Raw genomic sequence first — 24,569 nt, forward strand, 5'->3', positions numbered from 1 at the left:
CCATGGTAAGCCAGTGCCTAAGGGCATTAGGCCACATTCCACCAGAGCTGCAGCCACTTCAGCAGCCTTTCTCAGGGGAGTACCAACCAAGGACATTTTAGAGGCAGCTACTTGGAGTTCAGTGCACACCTTTGCAAAGCACTATCATCTGCCACTCTACTCTAAATCCAGGACAGGCTTTGCCACTGCAGTTCTGCAGGGTCTCATAGCCGCTCCTAAAGCTGTTTAGCTCCAGCCTCCCAACCATAGCTTTGGGAATCTACCCAAATGTAATGACTGCAACAGTGAAACATGAAGAACATAGTACAGCTGTATAAATGTAGATGTTAGAGTGTATTCACTGTTGCAGTCCAGGTTACCCACCCGCCATCCCCCCTTTTCTTCTGATGGAACCTATCTTTCCTTCTCTGATTTATGCAACCTATGTGGTGCATTTGCTTGTGGATGAAGGTAAAGTTTATATTGCTGCATGTAATTTTATATATGGATATAAATTTTGGCTACCCTTTTAGGGGGCACCTGACGTCTGGGGCAAGAAAAACTAAAGAAAGTGGCATCGGCTGCTACTCTTATACCCCTGAAGACCTGACGTCCGGAAATGGGCGACGACCACGCTGTAGATGCGGATGTAAACTTTAATAAAAAAAACAATGACTAATTAAAAACATAAATTCATATGCAATATTTCACCTCATTGTTTTTTATTTTATTTATATATATATATATATATATATATATATATATATCTGTGTATGTATATATGTATAAATATATATATGTATAAAACAAAAAAGCAAAAAATTCTTGCTTTTTTCCCCACTTTCTGAAATTTAAAAAAGTTCAGTTACAGATCTGCTGTTCTGAACTGTTTGCAAATTTCTTGGAGGCCAGTGCTTGCTTGGACTAAAGGGAAGTCTGTGTTCACCAGTGGCAGTGGTTAACACTGAACAGCCTGCCTGTCCCTGTCGGAGTGGTTACTGCCTAGAAGCTGTAGTATTATTGGCCATTTTGTGTCAGTTCTAAACTCCTTGATCTCTATCTCTTAAAACCCTGCTGCCTCGTGGTTTTGGCGTCTTTCCAGGCTTGTTAGTTGTTGCTGAAGCACCTACCAATGGGAGAAAACGCTGAGAGGAGAAAGAAGCCACTTTTGAGATTTTAATTATTTTCTACTGCTTTTTTGTTAAGAATTACTGCTTTGCCGCCTACTTTTTGGCGTTTTCCAGCTTGCTAAAGTTTATATCTGTATTAGAAACAGTATTTAGAACACATCTAGAGCCTGTTTACTGCATTTCCTGTGTTGCACTTAATTTAAAATAGTTTTTTTCTCTTAAAACTGCGTTTTACCTGACTTTGGCCTAGCACTCCAGTGTGGGGTCATTTATTGCACTGTTGTGATTATTTTGCTACTTGTGTATCTCTGCTACCTTTAAACTAAAACAAAAAAGAAAAAAAAAAATCTTGCTTTTTTCCCACTTTCTGAAATTTAAGAAAGTTCAGTTACAGATCTGCTGTTCTGAGCTGTTTGTAAGTTTCTTGGAGGCCACTGCTTGCTTGGACTAAAGGGAAGTCTCTGTGTTCACCAGTGGCAGTGGTTAACACTGAACAGCCTGCCTGTCCCTGTAGAAGTGGTTACTGCCTAGAAGCTGTAGTTTTATTGGCCATTTTGGGTCAATTCTAAACTCCTTGATCTCTTTCTCTTAAAACCCTGCAACCCTCTTTTAGTGCGTTTTTGAGCACAGAGCAGTGTCGGGCAGCGCCACTTAAACTATTCCAAGCTTCACAAAGTCTACTCTTCACTTTTCCCCTTAGAACTGCTCTAAATCTCAAATTAAGCACTCTATTCTCATTCTAAAGCCCTGCACTTGCTTGTATAAGTAAACTCATAGGTAAACACAAACTAAAGCACGACATCCTCTTATACTCCTTCAAAGCACTTGCTCCCTATTGGTTCTTTCTGATCAGTCAATAAGTGGTTCCCTATATTATTCAGGCATGTCCAAAGGTCGGTTTCGAGTTTACTCTCCAGTCCAGCTGGTGAATCTGGGAATCTTGAGGCAATGTTACAACTGCCTTATGTATACAGACCACCTTCTCCTCCTCCCAACAAGCTCAAATATATCAGAGATGCAACTATATAGCCAAACTGGAGGCTAAGCTCTCTCAACCCAGTACTGGCACAGCCTGTCAGGAGGAGAAGGTAACCACACACACCTCAAATCCAGTCTCACATAGACCTATCGCATCAGCAAACCAAACACATAAACACACAAACACATACTCGGAGGCTCTAAATAAAAATCTGCCTAAGCAGTAGAGACCTCCAAAGCAGACATCCAAGCAACACCTACCACAAAACAATATTCACGTAGCACATAGCTCACAAAGTCAGTGTGCCACACAGTCACAGCCCTTAAGGCTAAACAACACACCTAATACACTTGTAATAGGTGACTCTATTGTCAGACACATTGACGTCCCACTCACCAGGCTGTACAAGGAGAAAGTCACTGTAAGCTGCCTGTCGGGTGCCAGGATCCGCCACATAACACAAGCACTCGGGTCACTCCAAAGCAAGTACAAGTATGACTCCGTCATTGTCCATGCTGGTGTGAATGACCTGAGACGTACCTCCCTGGACTACATGAAAAAAGATGTACAGGAGCTCTTTGATCATGTAGCCCAGGCTGGTATGACCCTGACCTTGAGTAGCATCTTACCCTCACCGAGAATAATGCCATAAAGACAAAATGATCAATTTTAACAATTGGCTAAAGTATTGGTGTCATTCAAAGGGGATCCAGTGTCTGTCAGCCTGGGATGACATGCTCGACAAGCCACGTTGCTTCGCTAGGGACGGCTTGCACCTGTCACCCCTGGGTTTTCGAATACTGGCCAAGGCTCTTGCCTCCCCCATAGTGCCTTTTTTAGGCAAGGCTCAAAAGACAAACCCACCCCCATAGACAACACAAAGAAAAAAAAATAAAGGTAATGCTGCTCAATGCCAGAGGTCTAAACCTCAAGATGCACTCACTCGAGACTCTCCTCATTATGGAGAATATCGATATCTGTGCAGTAACAGAAACCTGGTTCAAGGCTCCCGAGAGCACCCTAGCACTACCAGGCTATACTTCATACCATGCTTTCCGGTCCCAAAACTCGGACCGAACTACAAAAGGAGGGGGAGTATCCATATTTATCAAAGATCCCCACACCTCCAGGCTAGTGGCACTGCACGAAGCTTCGGAGACCATCCATGTGCAACTAACAGTGGGCAAAACTGCCTTTCAGTTTGTAGCCTGCTACAGACCACCCTGCCAAACACAGGAACCACACTCTGCTTTCCTGAGAACACTGGAGAATATGAAGGTCTCTCTAAACACTATTGTATTGGGTGACTTCAACTACCCAAACATCGATTGGGAAAACTACTCAAGCCCAAACACCCTAGCCCAACGGTTCCTAGAATTTATCAACTCAAATGCTATGGAACAACTGGTCACCACTCCCACAAGAGGGGAAAACATACTGGATCTGGTCATAGCCAACATGGGATCTCTATGTTCCACACCAGAGGTATACCCCTCATTGGTAAGATCAGACCATAAACAAATCTCACTGGACATCCATATTCCGTCCCCACCCCCAGCCAAGGAAACCACGGTGAAGAACTTCTCAAAAGCAAACTTCACACTTCTCAAAACTGAGGTGGAATCCTTCAAAGCCCCCAGGCCAGTGGACAATACGGCCCAAAATGCAGAATCCTTTACAAAAGCATTCTATGGACACCTACAGGAATGCATGGAGCATGCTATCCCAAATAAAACCAAGACTCACTCCTCCAAAGGCAGAAGACCTGACTGGTGGACCCCAGCCATAAATAAGCTATACAACAGAAGGAGAAAGCTACTACATGACAGAGCAAAATCCCAAAAAGGGAAAGCGTCACTGATCAGTACTAGCAAGAAACTACGATCCCTCATAAAATCTTCTAAGGCCAGCTTTGAAATAAAAATTGCACAAGACACTAAAGATAATCACAAGGCCTTCTTTAGTTATGTCAGAAACCTGGGAGGCAACTCCCAGATATGCTCTGAGTTAGTGTAAAATGACAAAAAATTCACTGAACCCACAGACATTGCCAACATCCTGGCAGACAGGTTCAGTACAAACTTCTCCCCCCCCCAAAAGAGCAAATGTCTATCCCAACAGAGTGTAGCCTTCCTGAGATCACAGATGCACAGGTGAGAGCTTCCCTCTCCAAAGCTAAAAACACAGCATCAATGGGACCAGACGGTGTCCTGGGCTGCATCTTACACGAGCTCCAAGAAGAACTAAACCATCATATAAAGTCACTGTTCAATCTCAGCATTACTACAGGATATGTTCCCAAGGAATGGCGTACAGCAACAGTGGTCCCACTCCACAAAGGTGGTGCCACAACAGACCCCGGAAACTATCGCCCTATAAGCCTGACTAGCCTGGTCTGCAAAGCTATGGGAACGTATCATCATGGAAATCCTAAACAAAGACATTGGGAACCTCCAGACACTGGATCCTACCCAATTCGGCTTTGTTAAGGGCAGATCTTGCCTCTTGAACCTGGTCGACTTCTTTGAAACAGTTACCAAAGCCGTAGATGAAGGGAAAGTAGTCCACACAGCCTACCTGGACCTCGCAAAGGCCTTTGACACAATACCCCACTCGCGCATCATAAATAAGCTCACCAGCTTAAATATCCACCCCTATGTCACAAGATGGGTTGCAAACTGGCTCAGGGATAGAACCCACATGGTCAGAATAGCAGGTGCCATGTCAGACTCTAAACCAGTTACAAGTGGTGTCCCACAAAGCTCATTCCTGGGATCTCTCTTGTTCGGTATATATTTCTCCAAGGTACAGGCTAACATGGGTGGACTATGGCTGACCAAGTTCGCAGATGACTGCAGACTGGGTGCTATAATCGACTCTCCGACTGACACAAGCATTCTCCAAAAGGGTCTCACAGAGACGGATAACTGGTGCCAGAGCCATGGCCTAAAGCTAAATGCCAAAAAGTACATAGTCATCCCCTTTGGAAAAAACAAAGTGCCCACAAATTACCACATAGGTGGTAATCCATTAAGTACGGAAGAAGTAATTAGGGACTTGGGGACCCAAGTAGATAGCAATCTCTCCTTTGACAATCACGTTGCCAAAGTGGTTAGAAAGACCTTCTATATAGCCCACCTTATCTTGAAAGGGTTCACATCTAGGTCAAGAGAGGTCTATGTGCCCCTCTACTCATCACTTATCAGGCCCATAACTGAGTACAATGCCCCGTTTGGATGTATCTTACCCGGCACCTTCAGCAACTGGAAAGACCCCAGAAGTATCTCACCAAGAGGATCAAGGGGCTCAAACAGGTGCCCTATGCAGTTCGGCTAAAGAAACTCCAGCTCTCCTCAGTTGCGTACTGCCTACTCAGAGGCGATCTGTGTCTGACGTATAAAGCCATGTCCAACCCAGAATTAATGGATATGCTTCACCTCAGGAAATCTAAATCCCTTAGAGCAACACACTCCAGGGACCTGAACCTCAGCACAGAAATAAATAGGACATGCTAGAGGGACAGATTCATATCCCAGAGGCTCCCCTCACTCTGGAACAAAATCCCAATCCATGTCAGGCAGAGCCCCTCACTGACCCTCTTCAAGAGAAATCTTGACGAATGGATGGGAGATCGTAAGTTTATCCCTGGGATCTCTTCTGTGTCGCTGCTTGACAGAGGTACAGTAAACAAACCTTAAAAGGGCTACCTTCTGTGACCTACTATACGAAGGCACAGTCAACTAATCTAAAAGGGTAGCGAAAGCCAAACATACTCTGGCTATGCTTATAAATGCCCTAGGGCAGATAGCCTAGTATCAACCTATGAACCTATGAACATATATATATATATCTATAGATATATATATATATATATATATATATATATATATATATATATATACACTGTATATAGATAGATGTTTTGTTGGAGGAACCAGAGACAGTGGTGAAAATCCATGTATATACGGGGAAGATAAGAAAGCTACTTATATAAAGCACCTCAGGCAGGAACCAAACTGAAGAGCTAAGTGCTGTGAGGAGGTGACACTGATAAATATGTCACTGTGTTTCCTTCCTGATCTTATTTTGAAATAATTTCTGAAGGTCTCTCCCACCTTGTTAGTTACCCTGCTCAGGTCCAAGGACACTTTCATGCATCACTTGCTGATAGGGACCGTAGTCTATCTTGATTACCTTGCACTGATTTCCTGCACCTTTCTGTTGAAAGTGACAATAATCCAGCGACTTTCTTTTCTAATATGCCCTCCCTTACTGATTACCAAGATTTGTTGTCATAACCACACTGCTGGTTCCACAGAGTGGCTAATACCATAACTGCTGGACAAGTTTCTACAGGATAAAAAGGCTTGCAATGTGCCTGCCTGACCTTTTTATTGCTAACTAGAAAAAGCTGGATTTTTCTCCGTGCAAGTTCATTTTACTTTTATGAACTGCTGATGTGTAGTTGCAAGGCTGTAAAATGAAACATAACAAGTGGCTGCATAGGGCTGCTTCACCTTTTGATAAACTAAAGGAGAGCTGTAGGCTGTTTCTGTCAGCCAAGCCAAGTGCCTTTTGTGTGTGAACAGCCATCTATTTGTTCCCCTGTTCTGTTAAGTACTGCATACATTAAGTTGTAGCTGTAATATTTTTTCCATCCATCATATTTGTAGGAGAAAATGTGTACAGCCCGTTCTTACTGATGGAGTTTTTGAGATTGTTTGCGCAAGCTACATGTGCTAGCAAGATCCTTTCCAGAGGACTTAAGAAGAAAAAGGAATTGAAAGACGTAGTTATTGAACAGGGTAGATTGTCGAGGTCTCTAGATACATTTGTAGACATCAGTTCACGGTCTGTGTAGGTATCAAGTATTAGTAGGATTGCTTAATGGTTTGGGGCATCACCTGAGCAGGGTTGTGGCAGTATGCCTGCATTCATTCAGCTAGTGCAGATGATTTACTGTGTTGCAGTATTAACAATTAAGACTGCCGTAACCTTCTATGGCCTTGAGTGGAAATGACTAAGGAGACTTTTTGTAAGGGTCATCAGTAAGCAATTCTGACAGCAACAGGATATCAAGTTTAAACAAATGTATAATCTACTCATTAGAAAAACAATGGAAATTTCTAATAGCCAAGGTATACTTACTGACAGGATAATTTGAACATTTAATTACACAAGGTTGTGGCTAATATTTTGTTCAAAACAATAAAATAGGCCAGTGTTCTTAAAGAATCCGTTAACATCCTCTGTGCATTATAAAGGAAGTCTGCTGATTTCTTGCTCTTAATTTGCAAATAATTTTGATGATTGTAATTATGCTGTTTTGCTTTTCTTTTTGCCTAATCAGAATTGATGTGACAGAAGTACAAATCTTGATAATATCTACGTATTTGCTGGCCATGATTGGAGGAACAGATTTGTGGGAGACCCGGGTAATTATTGCATTTTCCTCCTACTTAAGGTTGCTATTATTTTGTTTGTCTTTATTTGTGCATGTGTTGTCAGCTGATTAACTTGACTTTATAGACCCTTCAAAGCCAAAGAAAGGTACGGTCTGTAGGGCAGTCCTGCATTTTGTTCCTTGGAGATAGCCTTGGTAGATTTAATTTTTGAAGTCTAGTGGTACTCTTTCCATTTCTGCTGCTAAGATGCCAAAATAGTGTCCTCAGAGCTTCCATACATATATTGACCTTTGATAGTTGAACTCTTAACTGCTTATGTACTTCCAGCAGTAGAAATAAGTAGAAAGCCCCACTGGAAATCAAATGCTAACAGTTCTGCTGAGCTAAATTGGTTAAATACAGGACAATTTAACAGATCAGGACTAATAAATCATTCTCCTCTTTCCCGAGACCATTTCATGTAAATATTTCAAGCTTACCAGTAGTACAGATCGCTGACAGAAATCACAAGTGCAAATAAATATAAACAATTTGTTATTGCTGTAAATCTGAAACATAATATTTATGTATGATTAAAAGATGTCTTGTTGAAATTCAAGGATTACATTGTCTAGATAGTTTGCATGGTTAATGTCATGGTTTGCTAGAACATTTCAGACACTTTGCTTCCCAGTACACATTTTTATGTATGTAAAACTGCTACTGGGTACCCTGCAGACTTGAGGACAGCCACTTCCAGAGACCTCATGTGAAAGTTAAAAAGATGGGAAGAACCAGTATTAGCAAAAGTGTGAAGTGGCACCTCAGTTTTGTAATAGTTAAGGTCTGTGAAGTAAAAAATATCTTCTTCTACCACCATCTGTCACTTCAGTCCACCTGTCCTGCTGCTTCAGACATTTGGTTGTACAGTAAGTGTGACCTGCAGACAGTAGGACAGTACTGGGGCACATGTCGGTTTGCTGTCCCCTCCACTTGAATGCAGATGGTACAGTAAGTGTGTATAAACTGTGTCACAGTACTGGTGTTGGTTTGTAATCAGTATTATATTTAACAGGGGCATATGTAAAGCTTTTGGTGTGCTGCAGCTGTGAATGCAGGTGTTGGAATAGATGGTATGTAAATAGCATGACATTACATAGGTGGATAAGCTGCTGGTTTCCTCCTATTATGAGTACAGTAAATGTATTAGGGAGCAGTGTAACAGTAACTGGGCAGACTGAAGTGTGTTCCATGCTACTACTATGGATACAGATGGTGCAAAAATGTGTGTGTGTGTGTATATATATATATATATATATATATATATATATATATATATATATATATATATAGTGTAGCATAGCACTGGGCATAGGTGGAGTCTGTATCACAATGTCAGTGTGCGCAGGTGGTACAGTAAATGTGTGCTAACTGGAACACAGTACTTTCAGAAATCAGCGTTATTTTTCAGAAGTTCTTATTCTGTGAAATGGTTGTGTGCCCATGGCTATGTACGTTATGATGCTACATATCAGTTTCATAAATGTGCTCATCATCTATGCCTCCCAGCTCTTTTTTGTCACTTGCAAAGTTCAGATTTCAAGCCTTGCTGTCATTGAAGTTCATGCAATTCCATGCCCTTTTTTTGGGTAACGAAAGTATTTCTTACCTTTTTGAGTTCTTTTCCTGCTTGCAGTTAAATGCTGAAAAGTGGCTTCTTGTGGGATTGTAAGGAAAGTTCCTGTGTTTATTTGGTGAGCAGGCCTTTAACTCAGCACTTAGACTTTGTTTTATAGAATCATTTTGGCTCCTTTCTTCCCACAGTAAGTCTTTGGCTTCGGAGACCTCTCAGGGTCAGATCATCCTCTTATAATCAGTACTTGATCCTGTCCCAGTTCTCTTTAATTGGATGGATTTTGGAGCTTTGGGAAGGCTGTTAGCACAGATGGTTATGTCTATGAGCTGTTAATGCACTTAATTCTGTAGTCTTGGTTCATAGGTTGATACTAGGCTATCAACCCTAGGGCCTATACAAGCCTAGCCATAACAATTCCCTGGCTATTTCTTCCCACATTATTTACTTTCCTGGACCCCTGTCTAGCAGGGCGACTGACGTGATCCCTGGGGTGAATTTCCTTTCTCCCAGCCAATCGTCAAGGTTCCTCTTGAAGAGGTCCAAAGAGGCACTCTGCTTGACATGTATGGGCAATCTATTCCAGAGTCTGGGGAGTCTCTGGGTCGGGAACCTATCCCTCCAGCATGTTTTGTTTATTGTGATGACAAGGTTTAGACCCCTGGAGCGTGTAGCTCTGAGGGATTGGGATTTCTTTAAGTGTAGCATGTCCAACAGCTCTGGGTTTGACATGGCCTTGTATGTTAAGCAGAGATCGCCTCTGAGTAGACGATATGCGACAGAGTATAGCTGGAGTTTTTTAAGGCGGTCAGCGTAGGGCATCTGCTTTAGGCCTGTGATTCTTTTAGTGAGGTATTTCTGAGGCCGTTCCAGTTGTTGCAGATGTCTTGGGAGGTACATACCAAATGGGGCGTTGTATTCTATAATGGGTCTAATGAGGGATGAGTACAGTGGGACAATGACCTCTTTTTTCTGGATGAAAAGCCCTTCGTGATGAGGTGTGCCACATAGAAGGATTTCCTGACTGTTGTGGCGATGTGGTTATCGAAGGTGAGACCACTGTCCACCTGTGTCCCTAAGTCTCTTATCACACTTTCTGTGTTTAGTGTACTGCCACCTATATGGTAATTCATGGATACATGTTTTTTCCCAAAGGGGATAACAATACATTTCTTGGCATTGAGCTTGAGCCCATGTCTCTGGCACCAAGCATCTGTTTCTGTAAGGCCCTTTTGTAGAGTATCCACATCATTTGGGGATTCAATAATGGATCCCAGTTTGCAGTCATATGCAAACTTTGTTAGCCAGAGTCCCTTAGTGTTGACCTGTACTTCAGAGAAGTAGATGCCAAACAAGAGCGGCCCCAGGACTGAACCCTGAGGTACTCCACTTGTCACTTGTCTAGAGCTGGATTTGGAGTCGGCTACTTTTACAGTGTGGGTTCTATCAGTAAGCCATTTAGCAACCCATTGGGTGACATAGGGATTAATGCCCAACTTAGTAAGTTTATCTATGATTCCAGAGTGGGGGATGGTGTCAAAGGCCTTGGCAAGGTCTAGATAGGCTGTGTGGACCACCTTACCCTTGTCCTTGGCTCTGGAGACTGATTCAAAGAAGTCAGTCAGGTTCAGGAGACAAGATCCACCCATCACAAACCCAAACTTGGTGGGGTCCAGTGTTTGAAGGTTGCCAATGTCTTTGTTTATAAGTTCCATGATAATACGCTCCATGGCCTTGTAGATAAGGCTTATCAGACTGATGGGACGGTAGTTTCTGGGATCCAAGGTGGATCCCCCCTTGTGGATTGGGATAACTGTAGCTCTGCGCCACTCAGTGGGCACGAAACCTGAGGTGGGGCTATGATTAAACATGACACTTAGGTGAGGTGCCAGTTCATATTGTAGTTCATGTAGTACACAGCCCGGGATGTCATGTGGTCCCATGGATGCTGTATTCTTGGCTTTAGAGAGTGCGTTTTGTACCTGTGTGGCCGTTATTACTGGAATTTGGCAATGTTCCGGTATTGAGATGGGCCATTTAGGGGGTGAGAGGGGGGTGAAGTTGGCACTGAATCGATCTGCCAGGATATTGGCAATATCCTTCGGATCAGTATATTTAATGCCATTCTGTTTTAGCTCAGAGCAGATCTGAGTATTGCCATTTAGATTCTTGACATAGTTATAGAATGCTTTGTGGTTGTCTTTGGAATCTTTGGCAATTTTATTTTCGTAACTAGCTTTGGAGGATTTTATGAGGCATCTCAGTTTCTTACTGAGGCTAGTAAGGGAGTTTTTGCATCCTGGGATTTTCCTCTTTTCTGCAAAAGTTTCTTCCTTTTGTTGTAAAGTTTGTTTATGGCAGGGGACCACCAGATTGGCTTCCTTTTTTTGATGAGAGCATTTTGGTTCTATTTGGGATGGCACGATTCATGCATGAGTGGATGTGCTCGTACAGTGCCTTAGTGTAGGATTCAGCAGTTGAACTTTCAGTTCCCGTCTGCATGGGTGTCATGAAGTTTGTCACTTCTGACTTGAGTAGCATGAAGTTGGCTTTGGAGAAGTTTTTTTATGGTGGTTTCTTTACTGGGCGGTGGGGTGGGATGTGGATGTTAAGGGTGATTAGCTTTTGGTCAGACCTGACTAACGAGGGGGTGACCATAGGTATGGAGCATTGATTTCCCATGTTGGTAATGACCAGGTCTAGGATATTGGAGCCCCTGGTGGGACTATGGATTAGTTGATCCAGGGCGTTGGAATTTATGAATTCCAAGAACCGTTGCGCAAAGGTGTTGGGACATGAGTAGTTTTCCCAGTTAATGGCAGGGTAGTTAAAATCACCCAGTATAAGGGTGTTTGGTTCTATCTTAATATTTTCCATTATGTTTAGAAAGGTGTAATGAGAATCTTGGGGTATGGTGGGGGATCTGTAGCAAGCTACAATGTGGATTGCAGTCTTACCTAGTGTTAGTTGCACTTGGAGAATTTCAGACACATTGTGTTGGCCAACTAGCCTGGTGGTGTGAATATCCTTGGTGAATATTGACACTCCTCCACCTTTAGTGTTTCGGTCCTGGTTTGGTGGCCGAAAAGTGTGGTAAGAGTTGTAGCCTGGTATTGCAGGGGTGCTCTCTGGTTTTGAGTCTTTGAACCTCAGTTTGCACTTGCATTGTTTCCAGTCTGAGACTGAAAAAGGTTCATGTGAATCAGTACTGTACCCTGGTTAACATATGAATAGAAACAAGAAAGGCTTACCATTGGCTCCTAATCGGGGGGGGGGGGGGGGGCAGGACACATCCATTCATCTTTGCACCATCTTCCCTTGTCCAGCTGTCTTGGTCCTGCATCATTCCTGTCTGATTGTGGAGAGCTGTCCCTTGCTTATATAATCCACCATCAGATCGTGGGTAATCAGATCTTGAGGCTTTATGTGCTCTGGGTCTACCCTTTGTAGTTTTGGACTGATGGGTCCTGGTTGAGGATTAGTTGGTGAGTAAGTATGTGCCTAGGCCAGTCACTTGGCTTAGATATTTTGTGTATTGGTTCAGTTCTTTTCATAGGCAAGGACTACAGGTGAGGGAAATCATCTGTATGGACTTAGTAAGAAAGCCTCTCCTCACCATATGGTGCATCTCACATGTGCAGCGTCACATGTTAGGCTTCACCTGCAGGACAACTGTCATGCTGCAGACATATAATTATGCCCAGGTTCAGATGAGTCTTTTCACAGTTCTAGTTGGAACAGAGCAGGCCTACAGATATTCTTAGTGTTTCACTGTTGCAGTCATCACATTTGGGTTATCTGCTTGCAGTAGCCCTCAGTCGGCCTGATTATCAAAGTATTGGGTCCTGCATCGGTTGCTGTCTCATCTTCCATGTCAGGTAGTCAGGGATATAACGCATGCAGCCGATGCCATTACATCAGTCTTTCTTGCCGTGCAGTGCCCGAAGCATTCGCAAGTGCCGGACAGTTGACTCCTGAAATTTTCGTTTTCGAGTTTCAGAACCAAAGTCTTCAACTAAAGCTAAGTATCCCATTGGGGAAACTTTTTCTTGCTCTAAACCGATGTCAGTAAAAGTCAATAATTGCATTTCTTGTAGAAAGCAAATACCTCACAAAGATTTTCATTCGTACTGTATTCCTTGCCTAGGCCCTGACCACGGCGTACCTCGCTGTCAGTTTTGTGCCTTATTTAAACAACGAACAGTTCTTCGTCGGTATATTTATGCTTCTAAATATTTTGGTACTCTGTTCAATTATCCAGATATGTCTTTGGTAAGCCATCCGACTACCGACATTCCGAAAAAACGCAAAGATAAAGACAGAGACAGGCCGCCTAGGTCCAAAGCTGCCGACAACGCTTCTCCTAAGCTAGTCGCCGGTGAGACGCTTTTGCAGCCCTTGATGCCCGCTACTTCAGATTCACAGGCCTCTACTGAGACCCATTCGGAGTCCGGTATGCCGCGAGATGCTTCAGCTGCGGAAACTGCAGATGTCTCTACATTGGATGGGTCCGGAGCCACTGTGCAGGCACCGGCTTCTGAGAGTGTATTCAGGCCTACTGACTTGCATATTAAACCGACGCCATCTTCTTCAAGGCCTAAAACTCGAACCATGCCTAGAAAACCAACGCCCAGACTGCATGGTCAGGCCTCTATGCCTAAAAAACAAATGATAAGAATGGCTGAAGACCGTATTACTTTAATCAGGGGAAGCCAACCTTCCCCCTCTAAGAGCTCTAGGAGGGAATTTGCTTATGATACTTCTGATCAGGATTCTGAAATTTCTTTTCCCTCTGATGACCAGGATTTACCCTTATCTACCTATGAGGATTCTGATGCAGAGAACTCTATTCCCTCTGCTTCCCCTCAAGAGGATTTCTCTTTTGCTGAGACCTTGCATACTCTTAGGGAGCATTTTCACTGGGAAAGCCAGGATTACTCTGATTCTAAAAAGAGGCTTAGGGATTTCTTACTCCTGCCCCAACACAGGCCTTTAGTATCCCCCCTGTACTGGACATTGTTGATGCCTTTTTGGAATCTAGCTTGGCCCCTGACTCTACCTCCTGCTCCCAGAAAACCTGATAGATATTACAGGGTTCCTGACTCTCACAAGTCCTTTTTAAAAATCCTACTGCGGATCCTGAAACCATTTCACAGGGACCCAAGGGCATTAAGGCTACTACTGCCAAAAATCCTACCCCCTCTGATAGAGATTCCAGGGCGCTGGATAGATGGGGTAAGAAGGTATACACTTCTGCAACCTTGGCCATTAGGGCCTTAAACTGCCAGTTTCATATGTTAAAAGTATCAGCAGCATATTATTTGATTGCTTAAACAGAAAATTATGTTGATTCCGGACTGTGCTGTAAATAAGGATTTACAGGATTTAATGCATTCTGCTGAGCATGTTGGAAAACATACTTTGCAATGTGGTTTTGATTCACTAGCGGCATCTTGCAGGGCTGCTGTCACTGGGTCTGTACTTAGAAGGCATGCTTGGCTTGAGAGCAGTCTTTGCCAGATCATGTTAAAGCTAAATTGCTGGATGCTCCCTTAAATCAGGACCACCTGTTTGGCAACAAAGCAGAAGATGTACTTAAAAAAGATGGAGGAAAAAGCTAAATCTATTCAAACTGTTAAAGATTTCCTACATGTACAGCCTCCAAGATTTAGTAGGCATTGGCCCTCTAAGAATTGGTCCTTTCCTGCCTCTTCCAGGCCTTCTCAGTCCAAACCCAGAACCAGCAGAACACCCAGGCTTCAGTCCCAAGGTACGCACAGGACTAAGCACTTGGGGGCTCCCACTTCCAAATCAGGGAGTAGTAAGACTCCCCCCTATTGCAAACTGTCTCAATGACTTTACTTTAAAACTTCCAAGCCCTGCTCAACTGAGTGCTCCTTTAGGGAGAAAGATTGCTCTGCAGACAAAAAACTGGGAACTAATTACCCAGGTCAAATGGGTTTTAAATATAGTTTCCTAAGGGTACAGATTTCACTTCCACACGTTACCAACCCCAAAGGGTTGGCCAGATCTACCCCCAAATCAGTGGGCAGAGGCGCAAAAGCAAGTACTCTCTCTCTTAAGCATAAGGGCTATTCATCCAGTACCAGAAGAAGAAAAGGGACAAGGTTTCTACTCAAGACTTTTCCTGGTACCCAGAAAAGACAACTCATGGCGTCCTATCCTGGACCTTTCTATCCTAAACACCTTTTTGGTAATCCCAAAATTCAAGATGCTAACTCTTCACCAGTTGCTTCCTATGCTAGGCAAGGATGCCTGGTTGGCAACACTGGATTTAAAGGAAGCCTACCTGCACATCCCAATCAGGGAATCTTGCAGAAGATACCTACACTTCAAAGCAGGCTACACGCAGTATCAGTTCTCTACACTGCCCTTTGGCTTATCTGCTGCGCCCATGGTATTCACAAAGTGCCTAGCTCCCGTCATTGCATTTTGCAGGCAAAGAAATATTCAGATATACCCATACCTGGATGATTGTCTAATTCAGGCAGAAAGCTAGGACATACTTTTGAATCATCTGGCATTTGTACAAAAGGTGCTAACTTGTCTGGGGTACACCGGAAACAAAAAAAAAATCAAATCTTGTACCCTGTCAGCAAATTATATTCCTGGGAGCAAGCTTGAACACAACTTCCCAGATGACTTTCTTCACGCCAGAGAAACAAATTCATTTGACAGCTTACTTCAAACTAATGGCCAGAGAAACCCTGCTGTCTGCAAGGCAAATACTGCAAGCCTTGGGGTTCATGGCCTCCTGCATTCTCCTAATTCCTTATGCAAGTCTGCATATGAGGAAACTGCAATGGTATCTAAAAAGCCTATGGTGTCAACATTCTCAGGATCTAGAAGCAATGATTCCTGTCATACCTTGCCTACAGTTAGAGTTCCTTTGGTGGGCCGATGCCTGCCACCAAAACAAGGGACTACCATTCACTCTACCCCCTGCCGCCCAAACCCTAACAACAGACTCATCAGACTATGCATGGGGTGCTCACCTGCCAGGGAAGTGCATTCAGGGCAAATGGAACCCAAGTCAAATGCACCTGCATATCTATCAAAAAGAAATGTTAGCTGTACAGAATGCTCTGACATCCTTCAAGGACCACATTCTTCCAGGACAACTAATGGTAAGGACAGACAATACCACTGTTAGGTGGTACATAAACAAGCAGGGGGGTACCCAGTCATACCCCCTCTGCAGACTAGCCATGGCTCTGTGGAACACAGCCTTGAGCCACCAAGTGCATCTACGGGCTCAATTCCTACCAGGAAAGCTAAATACACTGGCAGGCAAACTAAGCAGAAATCTCCTGGACCCACGAGTGGAAACTGGAACCAAAGGCTTTCAGCATGCTGATAAAAAAAAAAAAAAAAAAAATGGGGGAGCCCAGATATAGACCTGTTTGCCTCCCCCCAAAACTACCAATTGGACAAATTCTGCACAAGGACTCCCCACAAACAAGCTTGGAAAGTGGATGCCCTGTCCTTCAACTGGAAAAATCTATCAGTTTATGCCTTTCCTCCTCTGCCTCTCCTCTCCAAAGTACTACTAAAGATCAAACAGGAACAAACCAAGGATGATACTGATTGCACCAGACTGGCCACGCCAGCACTGGTACCCCCTCTTGTGCAGTGTGTCACTGCTGGCACCATGGCACCTGCCTCAGACCCCTACCCTGCTGTCCCAGCAGGAGGGCCAGATTCTGCATCCTCAGCTTCAAACCCTGAACATGGCAGCCTGGACAATTACTTGACCTCTCCGTTACCATCCCTCAGTAAACAAGTGTTGGATGTCATTTTGGAGGCATGGAGGCCTAGTTCTAGAAACTCAAGGGATGGGCACAGCAGCGCCCAATTTACTTCAGATTCTTCAATACTTAAGTGCGATGCTTCAAAAGGGCCTTTCTTTTTCCTCCATCAAAAGTCATGCCTCAGCCATTCAGCTCATTACAACACAGAACCACCCCTCTTCTCTCATCCACTGCTCAAGCAGTTCCTCAGAGGCAACAAAAACTTAAGACCACGCAGGAGAGCCCCAACGCCAGCCTGGGACTTTAACGTTGTATTGGAAAAACTCACTCTGCCTCCTTCTGAGCCAGCTGCAAGTGCAGAGTTAAAATTCCTTTCTTGGAAAACAGCCTTCCTTTTAGCAATCACTTCAGCAAAAATGGTATCTGAATTACAGGCTCTTATGGCAGTGGAGCCTTTCATCGTCTTTCATGCGGACAGGGTGTCCCTCAGGACCAATCCCTCCTTCATGCCCAAGGTAGTACCCAATGTGGCTCTTAATCAGTCCATTCATTTGCCAGCCTTCTTTTCTAATCCACAGAACAAAGGGGAATGGATTCTGCACTCCTTAGATGTGCTCAGAGAACTTAGATTTTACTTGGACAGAACTAAACCTCAAAGGAAGTCTGAACAACTGCTGGTGGCATTTGCTGCAGGGGCAGAGAGGAAGGCCATTTCAAAGCAAACCATTTCTATATGGATAGGCCATTGCATTAATTTCTGCTATAAGCACCATGGAAAACCTATCCCACAGGTGATAGGACCACACTCAACCATGGCTGCATCTACCTCTACTGCCTTTCACAGAGGTGTCCCTACCAGGGTCATCTTAGAAGCTGCTACCTGGAGTTCTGTACATACTTTCAACAAGCATTACCATTTGCCTATTTTCTCTAAATCCAGAGCTGATTTTTCCACTGCAGTCTTGCAGGGCCTTATAGCTGGTCCTAATGCTATCTAAATTCCTTCTCCTATCCTTAGCTTTGGGAATCTACCCAAATGTGATGACTGCAACAGTGAAATGCGAAAACATAGTACAGTTTTGTACACTTCCCATAAATGTAGATGTTTGAGTGTATTCACTGTTGCAGTCCTTGTTAACCTCCCTCCAGCCCCCTGACGTCTTTTGGCTATACCTCTATTCTCCTTTACTATGCTTAAAAGCTTTTTGGTGTATTTGCATTTTTGTTGGAGGTAAAACCTTGCATATATATATTTAATTGCTTCCCATTATGGGGCACCTAACATCTGGGGCAAGAAAAACTGATGTAATGGCATTGGCTGCATGCTTTATACCCCTGACTACCTAACGTCATGGAAGATGAGACCACAACCGACGCAGAACCCAATACTTTGATAATCAGGCTGACTGATGGCAAGCAGATAACCCAAATGTGATGACTGCAACAGTGAATACACTCGAACATCTACATTTATGGTAAGTGTACACAACTTTACTTATCTCTTATCCATGTAGCTCATTTTTGGAGTTGGTGGATGTCTTTGTCTTGAATGTATTTGAAGTTTTCTTAAGATGTTCATCGTGCATACAGCTGCAGTCATAACAGATGGGTTCTCCTGCCGTCAGGCGGGTCCTCGGTCGGCCGAATTCCAAAGTCTAGGTCTGGCGTCGGTTGTCGTTGCTTTTTCCCTGACGTCAGTACGACAGGGGTTTAAAAGAACCAGCCAACGCCATTTTCTGCAGTCTTTCTTGCCGCTCGGTGCCCGAAGCAGAAGCAGTTCGCAAGTGCTGGTCGGCCAGCTCCTGAGATTACGAAAATTTGGAAACCGAAGTCTTCTTAAAAGCTAAGTACCCCGTTGGGGAAACTTTTCTTGCCTCAGACCGATGTCAGACAAAGTTAATAATTGTATTTCTTTTGGGAAGCAAATACCACATAAGGATTTCCATTCCCTCTGTATTCCTTGCTTAGGCCCAGACCACAACGTCTTGGTCTGTCGCTTTTGTGCTACATTCAACAAACGCACTATTAAGCGTCGGGCGGAGTTCGCCCAGCATTTTTTTAGGAAAGCATTTAACTATACTATGTCGTCGGATACTCCGACTCCGGTTTTGTCTAAAAAACGCAAAGACAAGGACCGACACTCGAGGTCCGCAGCCTCTACCGACACCACGCCAAAGCCGACTCCACGTGGTCCGGTTCTCAGCGAGGCACCTACGCAGCCCCTGATTACCGACGACACATCTTTGGCAGTGTCTCCTGTACCCGAGGTCGCAGGCTCCTCGGCCCACACCCCGACTACAGATACCGACGCCACTCTTGGCGTTGAAACACAGAATGTGGACAGGTCCACCTCCACTCAAGGTGTCTTCAGACCTTCCTCTTCTTTCTCCATCAAGGCTTTCACCAAGTCTAAAGCATCCATACACTCTAAGAGACCAGCTACACAGGGCCCATCTCCAGGCCCCATGCCTAAGAAACAGATGCTTAAAATGGCTGAGGATTTAATTACTCTAATCAGAGGTTCTCAGCCACCTCCGGACAAAAGGCCCAGAGTGGAGGAAGATTCCCCCTCCTCTGATCAGGGCTCCATTATTTCAGAACACTCTGATGATCAGGAACAGTCTTACTCCCCTTTTGAAGACTCTGATGCAGAGGAGTCTATGCCTTCTGTATCCCCCCCCTGAGGATTATTCATTTGGGGAAACTTTGCATACCTTAAGGGAACACTTCCACTGGGAAGGCCAGGATTACTCAGATTCCAAGAAAAGGCTCAGGGAATTTCTTTTGTTACCCCAGCACTGGCCTCTGGCTATACCTCCTGTCTTGGACATCCTAGATGATGTTTACTCGGAGGCCTGCCTTAACCTGGACTCTCTACCTCCAGCTCCAGTTCAGCCTGACAGGTACTACAGGGTTTCTGACTCACACCAGTTTCTATACAAAAGCCATGCTGCTGACCTAGAAACCATCTCACAGGGACCCAAGGGAGTTGAGGCCTCCATTGCCAAAAATCCATTGCCTTCCGAGTGAGATTCCAGATCCTTAGAAAGGTGGGGAAAAAAGGTATATACCTCGGCTACCTTATCCATGAGGGCCTTAAACTGTCAGTTTCATATGCTAAAATACCAACAGTTTTTGTTATCACAATTGAAAAGTAAAATGTCACAACCTGAACAACCAGACTTGAAGGAGTTGCAGGATTTGATGCATAGTGCAGAACAAGTGGGTAAACATACCTTACAATGTGGTTTTGATGCTCTAGAGGCCTCATGTAGAGATGCTGTTACAGGCTCAGTCATACGTAGGCATGCCTGGCTCAAGGAACAAGCCTTGCCTGATCATGTCAAAGCTAAATTACTAGACGCTCCTCTTCAAAAGGATGTACTATTTGGAGCTAATGCTGAGGAAGTATTACGGAAAATGGAGGAAAAGGCTAAATCAATGCAAACTGTGAAAGAATTTCTGCAGGTTCAACCCCCACGTTTTAGTAGGAATTGGCCTTCCAAAAACTGGTCCTTTCCTGCCACAGACAGACCCCAAAGAGGCAGATACAGGCGCCCGAGGGGCAGAGGACAATCACAAGGATCGTATAGAGGCAGACAATGGCAAGCTCCTACACAGAGGTGGTGAGGACTACTCGCAATCTTTCAGAAAGCAAACCCAATGACTTTCCCCTTTGCATGCCAACCAGGTCTCAAATGGCAGCCCCCTTAGGAGGAAAGCTGGCACTATTTTCAAAAAATTGGCATGTTGTCACAAAGGACAAATGGATCCTGGACATTATAAACAGAGGCTGTAAATTCCATTTTCATACCCTTCCAAAAATGAGAGGCATGCCAAATCTGCCACACAATCAAAGGGCAGAGGCACAAAGGCACATTTCAGATCTCATAAACATGAAAGCTATTCAAGAGGTACCTACACACGAACAAGGTCAAGGTTTTTATTCCAGGCTATTTCTGGTGCCAAGGAAGGGAAAAGATTGGAGACCTATTTTGGATCTTTCCTTCCTAAACACATTCCTACTTGTACCAAAATTCAAGATGCTTACTCTACAGCAACTTCTTCCCATGCTGGGCAAGAAGTCTTGGCTGGTAACATTGGACCTCAAGGAGGCATACCTGCATGTCCCAATCAGACAAAATTGCAGAAGATACCTCAGATTTCTTGCAGGTTCAACCCATTATCAGTTCTCTGCATTGCCCTTTGGCTTATCTACTGCACCCAGAGTATTCACGAAATGCCTGGCATCAGTAATTGCCTACTGCAGACTTTAAGGGATACCAATATACCCTTATTTGGATGACTGCCTGATCCAAGCTGACAGCAAGCACATTCTTCTGAAACATCTGGCTTATGTAATAATGTTATCAAATTGTCTGGGATATACAGTCAACAAAGAGAAATCAAGGCTAATACCCTCTCGGAAGATAATTTTCCTGGGTGGCAATTTGGACACAAACACCCAGATGGCCTACCTCACGCCAGAGAAGCAGGGGCAACTAATTCAGTACTTCAGAACACTGGCAAATTGCACCAGGCTGACTGCAAGGAAAATCCTGCAGGCTCTGGGATTCATGGCATCTTGCATCTTACTAATCCCATGTGCAAAGCTGCATATGAGAAAACTACAATGGTACCTAAAAAACATATGGTCTCAACACAGTCACAGTTTGGAAGCAATAATACCACTAATTCCATGTCTGCAAAAGGAATTTCTGTGGTGGGCTCAAGCATGTCAAACAAACACAGGTCTTCCATTCAGCAAGCCTCAAGCAAATCAAGTCATCACAACAGACGCCTCGGACTACGCCTGGGGGGGCGCACATGACAGACCGGTGTATTCAGGGCAAATGGTCCCAAAAAGAAAAGCACCTTCACATCAATCAAAAAGAAATGCTAGCAGTAATAAATGCTATTATAGCTTTCAAGGACCTTCTACAACCAGGTCAACTATTGATAAGAACGGACAACACCACAGTTATGTGGTACATAAACAAGCAGGGAGGAACACATTCTTACCCCCTATACAGATTGGCCATGTCACTTTGGAACATGGCCATGGACTTACAAATGGAACTTCAAGCACAGTACTTACCAGGCAAGGAAAACACGCTGGCAGACAACCTAAGCAGGAATATGACAGATCCACACGAATGGAAGTTGCATCCAAAAGTTTTTACAGAAATAATCCAAGAATGGGGAAGGCCAGACATAGATCTCTTTGCCTCCCACAAGAGTCATCAATTGACAAAATTCTGCTCAAGGATCTTCCATCCAAAGGCCTGGAGAGTGGATGCTCTCTTTCAGTTGGACATCAATGACAGTTTATGCCTTCCCGCCTCTTCCTCTGCTGCCCAAAGTCCTATTGAAGACCAGAGCAGACAGACCAAAGATGATCCTCATTGCTCCGGACTGGCCAAGGCAACACTGGTACCCACTCCTGAGGAGCCTGACGCATTCCCCACCATGGAGCCTGCCTCTAATGCCTCTTCTTCTGACTCAGCACAGCTTCAAAACTCTTCACAGTCAGCTAAAAACACTCAATCTAGCCGCATGGAAGATTCCTTAGCATCACAGCAGGCCCTACTCTCCAAGGAGGTGCAGGATGTAATTTTGGAGGCCAGAAGGCCATCAACTAGAAAAGCTTACTCCGCAAAATGGAAACGTTTTTGTGTCTGGAATGAGAAAAAGGGCCAGGACCCTGGAAAACTGAATTTACCTCAAATACTACAATATTTGGCTGAACTGCTAAGCAGTGGACTTTCGTTCTCCTCCATCAAAATCCATGCCTTGGCCATTTCTGCAGAATACAACACTGATCCACCTTTATTCTCTCACCCTCTCTTAAGACAGTTCCTCAGAGGGGCTAAGAATTTAAGACCTCCAAGGAAACCACCAATACCTGCGTGGGATCTTAATTTCATTCTGGAAAAACTGACCTTGCCTCCTTTTGAGCCAGCTGCCTCATCAGATTTGCAATATTTGTCCTGGAAAACAGCTTTCCTTCTGGCTATCACTTCAGCTCGTAGAGTTTCAGAACTATAGGCTCTCATGGCTGTCCAGCCTTTTATCATCTTCCATCAGGACAGAGTTTCCTTACGAACCAACCCATCCTTTATGCCTAAAGTGGTATCCAGGGTAGCTTTAAATCAGGCCATACATTTACCTACTTTTTATCCTAATCCTCAAAACAAGGGGGAGAGAATACTATATGCCTTGGACATCCACAGACAACTGCGTTATTATTTGGACAGAACAAAGCCTTTCAGAAAATCAGAACAGCTCTTTGTGGCCTATGCGCTAGGAGTTCAAGGAAAGCCAATTTCCAAACAGGCAATCTCAAAATGGATAGCACACTGCATACGCTTTTGCTATTCTTTTCATGGTAAAACTGTACCTACAGGCATTAGAACCCATTCCACCAGGGCCACAGCCACCTCTGCAGCCTTCCTCAGAGGAGTACCTACCAAGGATATTTTGGAAGCAGCCACTTGGAGTTCTGTGCATACCTTCTCCAAGCACTACAACCTACCATTATACTCCAAATCTAGAGCAGGCTTTGCCACTGCAGTCTTGAAGGGCATTTTGGCTCCTTCTAGTTCCACCTAGTGCCTACCACCCTTTTGTTAGTTTTGGGATTCTACCCATCTGTTATGACTGCAGCTGTATGCACGATGAACGTAGTACAGTTTTGTACCTACCATAAATGTAGATGTTCGAGTGCTAATACAGCTGCAGTCCAGGTTTCCCTCCCTCCTTCCCCTCTAGGGGTTTTCATTTATGGTGTATTTGCTTGCAACTACTGTTTTTTGATTATATTGCATTGCATTATTACATAATTTTATGTATTGCCTTCCTTCTGGGGGCACCTGACATCTGGGGCAAGAAAAACTTAAGAAAATGGCGTCGGCTGGTTCTTTTATACCCCTGTCGCATTGACGTCAGGGAAGAAGCGACGACAACCGACGCCGGACCTAGACTTTGGAATTCGGCCGACCGAGGACCCGCCTGATGGCAGGAGAACCCATCTGTTATGACTGCAGCTGTATTAGCACTCGAACATCTACATTTATGGTAGGTACAAAACTGTACTTTCCTTTAAGGATCTCCTGGAGGGAGGATGTGGAATTTATTTGGTAATACCCCTCTCTTCCCTTGGTTGTTCTTAGAAATGTTGTCACCCTGGGCAGTCCTGCATTCTGTTCCTTGATAGATTTAATTTTTGAAGTCTAGTGGCACTCTTTCCACTTCTGCTTTTACCTTTTGGGATCAGGATGTTGTTTCTTACTCTCTCGTCAGACTGGAATGACAGCCTCATGTAGGCATTACCTGGCAGTTACGAAATGGCCTTGAGAAGCCCTTATTACCCTAAGTAGTCTTGACTCTAGTCGCACCCAAAGAAGAGGGTGGCAGTAACAGGGTGACCTGGAGAACAAAGAAGGTCTTTGCTTCTGCCTCTTTTGGTTGAGACCCACAGCTGTGATCTGCACCCTTTCAGGTTTCAGTCTTTCCTTCTGTATGTAGCTCTGGTAGGAGTGTATCCCTTGAGGGCTTGGAGATTTTGGAGAATTTAGTTGTTTCTTTTTCCACAGCAGCCCTGATTTGGGGGGGGGGGGTAATGTTTGGCTTGTTGTCTTTTTTGGTTGTAGTGGATGCTGTTGCTTATTAGGTAGGCAGGCATTTTGCTAT

At 44.2% G+C, this 24,569-nt stretch overlaps 1 protein-coding gene across 1 annotated transcript in view; it reads left to right on the forward strand.

Annotated features, from left to right (window-relative positions):
* CEPT1 (choline/ethanolamine phosphotransferase 1) overlaps window positions 1-24,569 on the forward strand; it is a 615,941-nt gene that overhangs the window by 402,218 nt on the left and 189,154 nt on the right. The window contains exon 4 of the mRNA XM_044076652.1: window positions 7,439-7,523. Coding sequence (XP_043932587.1) covers window positions 7,439-7,523 — 85 coding nt within the window. The remainder of the gene's footprint in view (window positions 1-7,438; window positions 7,524-24,569) is intronic.

This window comes from Protopterus annectens, chromosome 7.part0 (genome assembly GCF_019279795.1).
Source record: "Protopterus annectens isolate FY-2018-M chromosome 7.part0, PAN1.0, whole genome shotgun sequence".
In the NCBI taxonomy this organism is placed as follows: Eukaryota; Metazoa; Chordata; order Ceratodontiformes; family Protopteridae; genus Protopterus; species Protopterus annectens.